Source organism: Diabrotica undecimpunctata, chromosome 7 (assembly GCF_040954645.1).
Source record: "Diabrotica undecimpunctata isolate CICGRU chromosome 7, icDiaUnde3, whole genome shotgun sequence".
Taxonomy (NCBI): Eukaryota; Metazoa; Arthropoda; class Insecta; order Coleoptera; family Chrysomelidae; genus Diabrotica; species Diabrotica undecimpunctata.
In genome coordinates, this window is record NC_092809.1 from 14,383,255 (window position 1) to 14,396,722 (window position 13,468).

Here is a 13,468-nt window from a genome sequence, read left to right on the forward strand (position 1 = left end):
AACATAAAGAAAACAAAAACCATGGTTATCAGTAAAAGGGGCAAAGTCATTACAAGAATCCAAATAAAAAATGAAGATATTGAGCAAGTGGACAAAGTGAAATACTTGGGAGTCTGGATTACGGAAGATCTGAATCCTAAATCAGAAATTGGCTCAAGAATAGAGCAATCAAGAGCAGCCTTTTTGAAAATTAGGAAATTTCTGAGTAACCAAAGACTCAATCTGCAAATCCGATATCGGATGGTAAAATGTTATATCCACTCTATTCTTCTTTATGTTGTCGAAGCCTGGACTGTTAATGTTGACTTAATGAGAAAACTGGAAGCTTTTGAGATGTGGCTTTTTAGGAGAATTTTGAAGATACCATGGACCGATCATATTACGAACGAAATGGTGTTTCACAGAATGAGAAGAGACAGAGAACTTTTGACCACCATTAAAAGGCGAAAGACAGCATATTTGGGGCACATACTTAGAAATGATAAGTACGAGTTGTTGCAGCTGATTATGGAGGGTAAAATCTAAGGAAAAAGAGGTCCTGGTAGACGACAAATACCTGGTTGAAAAACATTCGCGACTGGACCGGGTTAAACACACAGACGCTCTTAAGAAAAGCAGTAGATAGAGACGAGAATTTGCAATGGTTATAGCCAACCTTCATTAGTGGAGACGGCACAAGAAGAAGAAGAAGAAGAAGATATCGAGAAATACAAAAATAAAACTCTACAAAACAATAATACGCCCAGTCCTAACATATGGTTTAGAGACCTGGATAAATATGTTAAGATGTTTCGAAAGAAAAGTACTAAGGCGAATCTATGGAGCAGTGAATGACAATGGAGTGTGTTACAGAATATACCAGGAACCTCATATCGTAAAACATATTAAGATAGGACGTCTGAGGTGGGCATGTAATGCGGATGGAACAAAATTACCCAGCTAGAAAAACGCTCCTTGATAGACCCATTGGTTAGAGAAGAAGAGGAAGACCCAGAAACAAGGTTCCTTGATAATATCGATGAAGACATGAGAAATATGGAAATACGTGCTTGGCGGACAAAGGCGATGGATAGAGACGACTGGAGAGAAATTCTTGAGGAACCCACGCAGCGATGTAAAGCCAGAATGATGATGATGATTTACCTTTACTGTCTTAAGTTTCTGCTTTTTAGTCATCTATTGGGTCCATATTATACTACCATTTAGGCTTGACACTATTATTTATTAGCTACACTACAGAATTAGTGTAATGAAAGTTGGTTTTCTTAATTTTTTTACAAATTAATGAATGGTTGATAGACTCCTTACGACCGCTTAAAAACTGTTTCAAGAATCTGCGATACAATTGCTATCCCATCCTATGCGAAGCCCATACATTTATACTTACTTCTTTTTGCTTCATACGATTAAAAATTCTTTACGTAACAAGAAAATTTTTAAGGCAAATGGTGCTTGAAAACCTACATCTTTTATCTCTAAGAACGTTCTAATGTGGATTTTTTTGGGTATTTCAATAACTGATTTGAAAAAATGTATTTAAGCTAAAAGAGAATATTAACAAAAAACTTTTTTTTTAAATAATATATACTTGTATTTAACTAAGAATTTACAGAACAGTCCTTGTAATAAATTTTAGTCGCAGGTGTTCGGTATTTCATATGAATACGAAAGTAAATGTCTTTTGAATATTAACGATAATGCTTTGTGGTTGTCCATTAGATAATTATTGTTGTTGAGGTAATAATATTAAGCAAGATGTTTGAACGTAAGTTTAAAATACGGTATGTCCGGCATTTTTAACCAACATTATTTAAAATATGATAATATGTACTTTCTATTTCGGTGATAACCACATTTTTGACAGCTTTAGTGGTTTACAGAATTGTAAGGTTCCTTTAAATGGATCATTTGTCAATGGAAAGGAAGGCACCGTCAGACGTTTATCATGAATGACTAATCATTTCAGATGTGTCTTGATTTCATTCAAATGCAAATTCAGTGATGATAAAAGGGCAATTATTGTCAGAGACTCAGTTTTTATGAAAAAAAAGCGATCTTTTTTTACTTAAACTCTTGGCTAGCATATTTTTAATAACATCCAAAATTATCAATAATAAAATATTATTTAAATCTGAATTAAGGTGTATACATCTTGTTTTCCAAAGATGTATACACCTTAATTCAGATTTAAATAATATTTTATTATTGATAATTTTGGATGTTATTAAAAATATGCTAGCCAAGAGTTTAAGTAAAAAAAGATCGCTTTTTTTTCATAAAAACTGAGTCTCTGACAATAATTGCCCTTTTATCATCACTGAATTTGCAGTTCTGAAGTAGGGTCTTGACCTTCCATTTTCTTTTTCATCATTCAGTCCTATTCATTGCTAACCGTTTCCAGTTTGTCGTGCCAATTTTCCCAGCATTGTCATTCACACTATCCTTAGTTAGTTCTGTTGAGATCATGCCAGATGCCCTGACTATCTCGGTCTTCTTATTTTTACGAGAGACAAACACTTTTCCACTATTTCATAGTTGTACTTTCAGATATCATTTTCACAAATGTTACCAATATTCTACTTATGATTCTTAGTTCAAAAACAAGTAAAATGTTTTCATCTGCTTTGAACATGAAAATCCCGTCCCTGTTTCCGATCCGTGTGTCAGGACTGGCATAAGGCAGGTTTTGTATATCGTTATTTACCTATACCTGGGAGCGCTCCTTAACACTGAAAATAATACTACCGCAGAATTTGCACAGTCAACAGATGCTATTTTGGGCTCAATCTTCTCCTTAAATCCACAATTATATCGAGAAATGTATGGACTAGATATATTGAAGATTTTTTCATGGACACAAGAACGGAACCAACACAAATTGATAACGAGGAAGCACCAATAATATTAAAATCTGAAGTCCAACATGCTATACACAACTCAAAATCTGGCAGAGCCACTGGGCCAGATGAAGTTCATATCGAGCTGATAGACGAACACAATTTAAGTGCAATAACTGTACTCTTTAACAATATATACAAATCTGGTGAGATACCTACAGAATGGCTGCTATCGACCTTTGTTCCGCTACCAAAAACCAAGAACCCCAAACACTGTAATGACTATAGATTAATCAGCTTAATATCACACTTATTAAAAACATTTTTAAAGATTATACATGCAAGAATATTCAGAAAGTGCGAAGCGGATATGAATAATAGACAGTTTGGCTTTCGTAACGGCTTTGGAACAGTGGAAGCCCTGTATAGTTTTACAACTCTTGCCCAAAAATGTCGAGACCAATAAAAAGATCTTTTCGTTGCCTTTATGGACTATGAGAAAGCTTTCGACAAAGTTAAACATAACATTATCATGGAATGTCTAAAGAGAAAAGGACTCAACAAAAATGACGTTAACATAGTGGGAAATCTCTATTGGATGTGTGGTAACATTAGATGGAAATATCACGGATGCGCAACAGATAAGTAGAGGAGTGAGACAGGACTGTGTACTTTCACCATTACTATTTAATATATATTCCGAACAGTTATTTACGCAAGCACTTGAAAACTGTAAATGGTGATAAATGGTGAAAATATAAATAACATCCGTTATGCTGACGATACAGTACTTATCGCTGAAAGTGAGACAGACCTGCAGACGTTACTAAACACAATTTGTGATACTGGGGAACAGTTTGGTTTAACAATAAACATAAAGAAAACAAAAACCATGGTTATCAGTAAAAGGGGCAAAGTCATTACAAGAATCCAAATAAAAAATGAAGATATTGAGCAAGTGGACAAAGTGAAATACTTGGGAGTCTGGATTACGGAAGATCTGAATCCTAAATCAGAAATTGGCTCAAGAATAGAGCAATCAAGAGCAGCCTTTTTGAAAATTAGGAAATTTCTGAGTAACCAAAGACTCAATCTGCAAATCCGATATCGGATGGTAAAATGTTATATCCACTCTATTCTTCTTTATGTTGTCGAAGCCTGGACTGTTAATGTTGACTTAATGAGAAAACTGGAAGCTTTTGAGATGTGGCTTTTTAGGAGAATTTTGAAGATACCATGGACCGATCATATTACGAACGAAATGGTGTTTCACAGAATGAGAAGAGACAGAGAACTTTTGACCACCATTAAAAGGCGAAAGACAGCATATTTGGGGCACATACTTAGAAATGATAAGTACGAGTTGTTGCAGCTGATTATGGAGGGTAAAATCTAAGGAAAAAGAGGTCCTGGTAGACGACAAATACCTGGTTGAAAAACATTCGCGACTGGACCGGGTTAAACACACAGACGCTCTTAAGAAAAGCAGTAGATAGAGACGAGAATTTGCAATGGTTATAGCCAACCTTCATTAGTGGAGACGGCACAAGAAGAAGAAGAAGAAGAAGATATCGAGAAATACAAAAATAAAACTCTACAAAACAATAATACGCCCAGTCCTAACATATGGTTTAGAGACCTGGATAAATATGTTAAGATGTTTCGAAAGAAAAGTACTAAGGCGAATCTATGGAGCAGTGAATGACAATGGAGTGTGTTACAGAATATACCAGGAACCTCATATCGTAAAACATATTAAGATAGGACGTCTGAGGTGGGCATGTAATGCGGATGGAACAAAATTACCCAGCTAGAAAAACGCTCCTTGATAGACCCATTGGTTAGAGAAGAAGAGGAAGACCCAGAAACAAGGTTCCTTGATAATATCGATGAAGACATGAGAAATATGGAAATACGTGCTTGGCGGACAAAGGCGATGGATAGAGACGACTGGAGAGAAATTCTTGAGGAACCCACGCAGCGATGTAAAGCCAGAATGATGATGATGATTTACCTTTACTGTCTTAAGTTTCTGCTTTTTAGTCATCTATTGGGTCCATATTATACTACCATTTAGGCTTGACACTATTATTTATTAGCTACACTACAGAATTCTTCTTCCTTTGCCCTATTCGTTTCGGACGTTGGCTATTAACAAGGCTATTTTGACTTTGTTTACGGCACCTCTGAACAGTTCGGTCGATGTTAGTCCGAACCATTGTCGCAGGTTATGCATCCATGAGTGTCGTCTTCTTCCCGGTCCCCTCCTACTGTCGATTCTTCCTTGGACTATTAACTGTAGCAGCCGGTACTTAGTATGCCTCATGACATGTCCGAAGTACTCAAGCTTCCGTTTCTTTACGGTGAAGATTATTTCTTTGCTTTTGCCTATTCTCTGCATTACTTCCACGTTAGTGATGTGGTCTGTCCAGGATATCCGAAGAATAAGGCGATATATCCACAGCTCAAAGGATTCTAGTTTCTTCAGGGTGGCTTCCGTTGTGGTCCATGCCTCTGCTCCATAGAACAAGACCGGGAAGACATAACACTTGACCAGTCTTAATTTTAGTTCCATTGAGATTTTGCTTGTGAACCACTTTTTCATATTGTTGAACGCGTTTCGCGCTTTTTCAATTCGTGATCTTATTTCTGTTGACTGGTCCCATTTTGTGTTGACTGTGGTTCCAAGGTATGTGTATGTCTCCACTTGTTCTATTTTTCGGTTTCTCCACTACAGAATTAGTGTAATGAAAGTTGGTTTTCTTAATTTTTTTACAAATTAATGAATGGTTGATGTCGCCTTACGACCGCTTAAATACTGTTGCAAGAAACTGCGATACAACTGCTATCCCATCCTATGTGAAGCCCATACATTCATACTTGCTTCTTTTTTTTCATACGGTTAAAAATTCTTTACGTAACAAGAAAATTTTTAAAGCAAATGGTGCTTGAAAACTTACATCTTTTATCTCTAACAACGTTCTAATTTGGATTTTTTTGGGTATTTTAATAACTGATTTGAAAAAAGGGATTTAAGCTAAAAGAGAATATTAACAAAAAACTTTTTTTTATAAAATAATATGTACTTGTATTTAACTAAGAATTTACAGAACAGTCCTTGTAATAAATTTTAGTCGCAGGTGTTCGGTATTTCATATGAATACGAAAGTAAATGTCTTTTGAATATTAACGATAATGCTTTGTGGTTGTCCATTAGATAATTATTGTTGTTGAGGTAATAATATTAAGCAATCTGTTTGAACGTAAGTTTAAAATACGGTATGTCCGGCATTTTTAACCAACATTATTTAAAATATGATAATATTCTATTTCGGAGAAAACCACATTTTTGACAGCTTTAGGTTTACAGAATTGTAAGGTTCCTCTAAATGGATCGTTTGTCAATGGAAAGGAAGGCACTGTCAGAGGTTTATCATGATAAACAAACTATTAACTTCCAAAATATTAATTTCGTCAATGACTTCGACGTCGATAACAGAAAAGCAGCAGGTAAAGACGGGATACCAAACGAGTTATTGAAATATTGTGGAGCAGCAACGACAGAACAATTAACAACATTAATTAATAAAATTATAAAACACAATAAAATACCGGAAGAATGGAGAACGAGCGAACTAATTCTACTATTGTTAAATACTACGCTAAAACTTACGTTTTCATAGTGGAAGATCGTGTACAGATGCAATATTCGTTATAAAGCAAACAATCACTAGAGTATAATAGACTAACATTCTGTGTCTGATTGACCTAAAGAAAGAGTTTGACAGAGTAAGACTCAATGATGTAATCCATCTTCTGTATAATAGAGGAGTTTCCTTAAATATTATAAAAACTATCGGAAACATCTACCAAAACAACAAAATGGAAGTCAGAATAGATTGACAACTTACAGAACCTATAGAAATATTCAGCGAAATAAGACAAGGGGATTCATTGAGCACCATGCTCTTCAATTTAATCATGGATGAAATCAGCAAAAGCGTGAACAAAGGAAGGGGATACAGAATGGGAAACAAAAAAATCAAACGACGCAATATTGATGGCCCAAGATGAAGATAGTCTGCAAAGACTGGTCCACAGATTTAACATAAGAGCAAAAATTTATACTTCGGAAATCGTTCTCAAAATACAAACATTTCTCAAAACTAATGTTTGTATTTTGAGAACGATTTCCGAAGTGGAAATTGAGACGTCAATAAATTTACTTTAACCTTTAATTGTTGCTTATTCCTTTTAAATAATAATTACTTTAAAATGTCACAAGAAAATAGCTTCAGAACAATATCTCTAAAGTTTTATTGTAATGTATAACAGTTCATGATCTATCTATGTTCGAAGGCCATATTTTATTCTTTCAGTTTCCTCAAACCGCTTTACAATTTTTTGTATCGTTGTCTTATGGATAGAAAAATGGTTTGGGAGAGTATTATTGAACAAGTTAGGTACTTTATAATTCGCTCTTTTTTTTAAAAAACTTTTTTTATTTTAACACATAAAATAACTATCAGCTTTAGTTATTAATTAGACTCCGACACAAGAGGGATACAATGGACGTTAACCACACGCCTAAGCGATCTAGAATACGCGGACGATATCTGTCTATTAGGTCAAAGGTTCCAAGATCTGGCTTACCAATTGGAAACACTTTCCACTGAAGCCAATAAAATAGGTTTGAAAATCAATATTAGTAAAACCAAGTCCATGAGAATAAATGCAAGGAACAACACGCTATTTACTATCGACAATATGCAGATTGAAAATGTGGATTACGTATCTTGGAAGTGTCATAACAGAAAACGGAGGTACAGAAGACGATATTCGTATAAGGATACGAAAAGCCCAACAAGCTTTCAGCACGCTCAACCCTGTTTGGAGATCTGCTGAGTATACTACAAGGACAAAGATCCGAATATTCCGATCAAATGTCATGTCTGTCCTACTCTACGGATGTGAAACCTGGAAAGTGACAAACACCCTCACAGACAAACTGCAGGTCTTTGTTAACAAATGTCTACGAAGAATTGTTCGTATATTCTGGCCTAACACCATCAGAAACGAAGATCTGCTACACCTGACCGAACAAAAGAGGGTACAAAATGAAATTAAGTCCAGAAAGTGGGGTTGGATCGGTCACACACTCCGAAAAAATAGTTCCAGTATCGCAAAGACTGCCCTAGAGTGGAATCTCCAAGGGAAAAGAAAAAGAGGTCGCCCAGTACAAACTTGGAGAAGATCCATCATGGACGAGATAAGAGGCCAAGGAAAGTCTTGGAATGAGGTGAAGGCCTTAGCGCAAAATAGAACCCGATGGCGCGTTTTCACTGAAGCTCTATGCTCCACTTAGGAGTTCAAGAACCTTACATATATTAGTTATTAATACAATTTATTTTACAAAGCTTTTCAATAAACGTCAAGCTATTTTTAGTTTTAAAAATTATTATCAAAATCACAGAACTCTAAATTTACTGAATTACTTCAAAACTTTTTGGACACTAAGAAGTTTTATTTATTTAAAACCTTCACGACCAGACAAAATACCAAGTGTTGGATATTGTTGAACTCGTATTGAAGTAGGGATTCCAATAATAATACAATCTACAGAGTATTTTATATAGAAAACCAAAGTGACTAATGATATCAGAAAAACCTTAAACCTGGCAACATTGCAAGCATCACATTTAAAATCTCTATACTACAGAATAGGCGTATCTTAGTTCTTGTACAATTTGGACCATCCATTTAAGAGATAATTAGGCGTTTTCAGACTTTTAATCCATTCTATAATATATATATATATATATATATATATATATATATATATATATATATATATATATATATATATTAATGTTGTGAGTAATTCAACAAACCAAAGAATACATAAATAATGAATAGAAAACTCAGCTTGTATATAATTATATTTGATCTCAAGTCAAAGAAGAAGAGAGTGAATGCTAAATTTCACCTCACAACGCAAAAGTAAACTAAAAGTACACTAATTAACTATTATTAAGTAATTAGAAACAGTTGTGTGTTAAGTAGATAATATGGTTTTTCAAAATCATCCAGTTAAATATACCTAAATTGTTCGTTATAATAACACAGCTATTTTAAAATCGTGTTCTCTTCGTTTTTAATATAATGTCGTATAAGACACATATGCAGTAATATGTCAATTGCATTGTTCAAATCTTTCGATCACTTTAAAACGTAGTATTTTGACGCCGTTAATTGAAATTCTGTTTTATTTCTTACTAACATATTATGATCTACACTCCGCGTCATAGAAAACGGGCCACCCCAAGTATTTAAAATATTTTCGAAATTATTATTTATTGCTACAAAATTAAGCATTTATTTTTTTGTATATTGAATTAATATTATTTTATTTTTAATGTGTCTTGGGTTATTTAAGTTAAATGGGTTGTTGCGAAAGCAAACCGACCATGTAACTGGATTAAGGATATTCATAGAACCTATAAAACAAAACAATTTTGAAAAAAAGTTGTTTAAAACTTGATCAGTTTTCGAGGAAGCGATTGTTTTGAGAAATGTATGATATTGTAAAGGGTTCTAATGAGTTTTAATCTCATCTCAGTATTACAGTAGCCCTCTTAGTGTGAAATAGTCTTGAGTTAATAACGATGGAGAATTTTCAAAAATCGGTTGAAATTGTAACGTTACTAGGAAGTGGATTAAGTCAAAGACAAGTTGCAAGACAATTGAATGTTAGTCGTTCGACTGCACAAAGGACCCAGCAACGATTTATTGTGACAGGATCTCACCAACGACGACCTGGTACAGGTCCAAAAAGGAAAACAACCGCTAGGGAAGATCGCGTCGTCATTCTTGCTGCATTACGGAATCAGACCCAAACCGCTAGAAGATTTCAAGGCCATTTACAGCAAGCTTAAGGACCAGCAATTAGCCTTTCTACTATTCGGCGAAGATAAGGAAGCAAGGTTTGACAGCTTGCAGTCCACCAACAGGGCCCTTACTTTTCCCAGCTCATAAAAGACGAAGACTCGATTTTTCCTGTGAGCACATCAATTGGACAGCAGACGATTGGAAAAAAGTATTGTTTACGGATGAGTGTAGAATGTCTATTTATGGTAAAGATGGACGCAGTAAAGTGTACAGACGGGATGGAGAACGTTTCGCTGGTTGCACTTGGCACCACGGGTTGCTTTTGGTGGTAGTTCAGTAATGTTTTGAGCAGGGATTTCTTTTGATGCGCATACGGATCTCGTCGTGATCGACAGAGGTGCGTTAACAGCAGTAAGGTACATAACGGAAATCTTACAACATCACGTGATGCCCTATGCTGGATTTACTGGCAACGAATTCCTGCTAATGCAGAATAATGCGAGACCATACACGGCAAGGTTGGTATTCAAAAAATAGACTGGCCTGCTCAAAGCCCCGATTTCAATCCTATTGAGCATATATGGAGCCTGCTAAAAAGTTGCGTTAGGCGTCGCATACCTGCTCCAACAACACCTGTAGAGCTTCAGATGGCACTCATTGATGAATGGGCCACTTTTCCCCAAAGAGGTATCCAAAACGTTATAAATTCCATGCCAAATCGAATGAGGAGTGTCATCCAGAATCGAGGTGGCAATACTCATTACTGAAAATGGATACCAGCTTTTTTTTTAAATATACTGTATTTTTAAAAACTGTAAGTTGATTTTTTCAATAAATTTCCTATTTTTCTCAAATTTTTTATTTTCGATTGATGTTTTACGATAATGATGAAATTCTATATTAAACGAGTTATTGATTCAATATACAAAAAAATAAATGCTTAATTTTGTAGCAATAACTAATAATTTCGAAAATATTTTAAATATTTTGGGTGGCCCGTTTTCTATGACGCGGAGTGTATATGATTTCCATCATTTTTCGCTGGTGATATCCATGTAAAATATCTATCTTTTATGCTGAAACATAGTACTCATTACCTGCATGTCTAGTGCTCCATATTTTGTATATGTATTAACTATACCGATTGGTGTGAATACGGATTAATTAGAAAAAAATTGAATAAAGTTCTGCTGATTGACTGGCCGAAAAGCCAATATAAAAACACAAACTTATTAACCAGATTTTTGTTGGCAATATTTAGGTATTGCTATTTTTTTTAAATTTTAAATCCGGATTTTTATTTGCAGATATTTTCTCGAGATACGATGCCTACAGCCATGTTAGAAACGTACAACGTATGCGACAAGCCTCCACCACTAGACAAATTAAATTGTTACCGAGACGATGGCAAAGACGGCCTCAAATTCTACACGGATCCTAATTACTTCTTCGAATTGTGGAGACAAGAGATGTTAAACGATACAGAAAGGGTGATGCACGACAGGGGGAAGAAGCCTCACAGACCCCGTACCCAGGATGGCGGACAAGGAAATAGGCATAAGAGGAGAGTCAGGCAGCCGCATAATACTAGAGAGAGGCAGAAGCAGATAGCTAGAGATCACGGAGAGTATATTATGCCGCAAAATACCATATATAGGTAAGTGATTTATGGTTTTAGTAGATTTACATTTTAATACAATTAACTGAATCGTTTAAAATTATGCACAAAACTATATTTTACTCCACTTCAACATTTTATTTTGTCATCGTCGATCGAGAAGAATCGGACAAAGGAAATTTAGAAACAATTCGAATTTATAAATATATTAGAATTTTTCCACTAGATAAAATAGCAAATTGGAGCTAGATGCTTGATAGCAGAATTACATCAGTAAAAAAGATAAATAGAATGAAAATAAATAAACTGAAATATTGACAGACGATATGTACAAGAGCAAAATACTGAAATTATTATTAAATGGCGAATCTAAATGACGAAGGATGTAGCTATTAAATTTTTTTGGCAGAATTAGGTCCGTAATGCTCGTAGGTATGGTCCCAGTAACCTGTATCGTAAAGATTTTATTACAAAAAATATTGTAGTCAACATGACGTGACATACACGTTATCATAAGACTCATTTAAAAACGCCCAAAATTATGTCACACTGACAAGGCATCGTTGTCAAATAATAGTTTTATTTACTAAAAATTCCTCGTCATTATCATTTTCAATAAAATTTTAAACTTCATCAAAATTTATAACTATATACATTAACAAACATAACTTACAACAATATAAAAGTCTAATGAAGTCGCCATTCCCAATTAACATATTAGACATTAAAAATAATTATACAAACAATTAATTTTTCAAAATTAAGTAGAAGTATTATATAAATTGAACCACTCATTTTTACAAGCCTTTTAAATGAAGCAGGCATGTTTACCTAAAGAATTTAAAATAAAATGAACAATGACAAAATTATTCGAAATCGAAACTTAACACTAAGAAATGATTACACTTGTAGGACACCTCAACAACTGCAACAACCTCAACAGCAGATGCCGCCTGAAGAAATGATGGTTCCCCAACAACAAATGCAACAGCGGCCACCTAGACCTAATTCTATCGAAATTCGTCGCTCCTACCAACAAGAAGTTCCAGACGGTATCATGTCACCAGCTTATCCTCCTTACGAAGAAAATCCTTACCAACACGGCCTCTATGGGCAAGGTCCATTGAGCTCGGAATCTTTGTATGCAGGTGGAACGCCTACGAGAGGTGGGAAAATACGACCCTCTCAACCACCACCTGCGCCTCCTAGCAATAATAGCACACCTTCCGCTAGTACACCGACGAGAGGGAGGAGTATGTCGACAGGAAGGTAAGTTTCATAATCTACATTAAAAAAATCCTACAGTATCACTCTGAGATGATTGGTGTAATGTATCTGAATCTCTCAATTTTTTTGATCGTAGATTGAATTCTCATGAAAATCTGTCTTGACTTCTTGTGTATCATGAACTTACTATTTTTCATTAGACTTAACCGAAATAGCCGTAGTCTTTTATGAAGATTTATTGATTTCAGTATTTGTTTTGTGAGCTGCTAATTCATTCTATTACCTCCTGGCAACAGACGTATATTCTTTTTACGTTTTCTTAAGAGGCCAATATTTTATATATACAGGAAAGATACAAAAGTATTAAACAACTGACAGCCTTGGCTTTGACTTTTGTTATGAGTTTAACACTATTAAGTATTATTATTATCCAGATTTAGCCATACGGCTCACACTCCCTCTAAGGGGAAAATTCACTCATCCCAGATACCTACGGTATCAAATGGATTGAATCTCCCAAAAATTTTCGTACACATCTTGACGTCGCGAGTAGTACAGCTTAACGCATGGCCTTATAAAGATGTTCATTTAGACCCTGCTGTTTTATGTTCCCTAGTAAGTTTTTGGGAATAACAGAGCAGTAGTAGATAGAATAATAGGTACTATCTAAGTACTTTCCATTCTCCATTGTCTCCTGATATGTATTTCTAGATCTCTGTACTTGGTGATCTTTTCGTTGTATTTGACGCGCAAATTATCTTTTTTAGGTATCGCCACATCAATAAGTGTTGTTTACCTAGCTAGTACGAGATCTGGTCTATTATATGTTACTGGTTGGTCTGTGAGCACAGTGCTGTCCCAGTATAGCTTGTAGTTATCATTTTCAAATATTCTGTCA

At 34.9% G+C, this 13,468-nt stretch overlaps 1 protein-coding gene across 1 annotated transcript in view; it reads left to right on the forward strand.

Annotated features, from left to right (window-relative positions):
* The window catches only part of LOC140445006 (U6 snRNA-associated Sm-like protein LSm3), a 96,350-nt gene that overhangs the window by 48,280 nt on the left and 34,602 nt on the right, over positions 1-13,468 (forward strand). The window contains exons 4-5 of the mRNA XM_072536781.1: positions 11,033-11,382; positions 12,256-12,612. Coding sequence (XP_072392882.1) covers positions 11,033-11,382; positions 12,256-12,612 — 707 coding nt within the window. The remainder of the gene's footprint in view (positions 1-11,032; positions 11,383-12,255; positions 12,613-13,468) is intronic.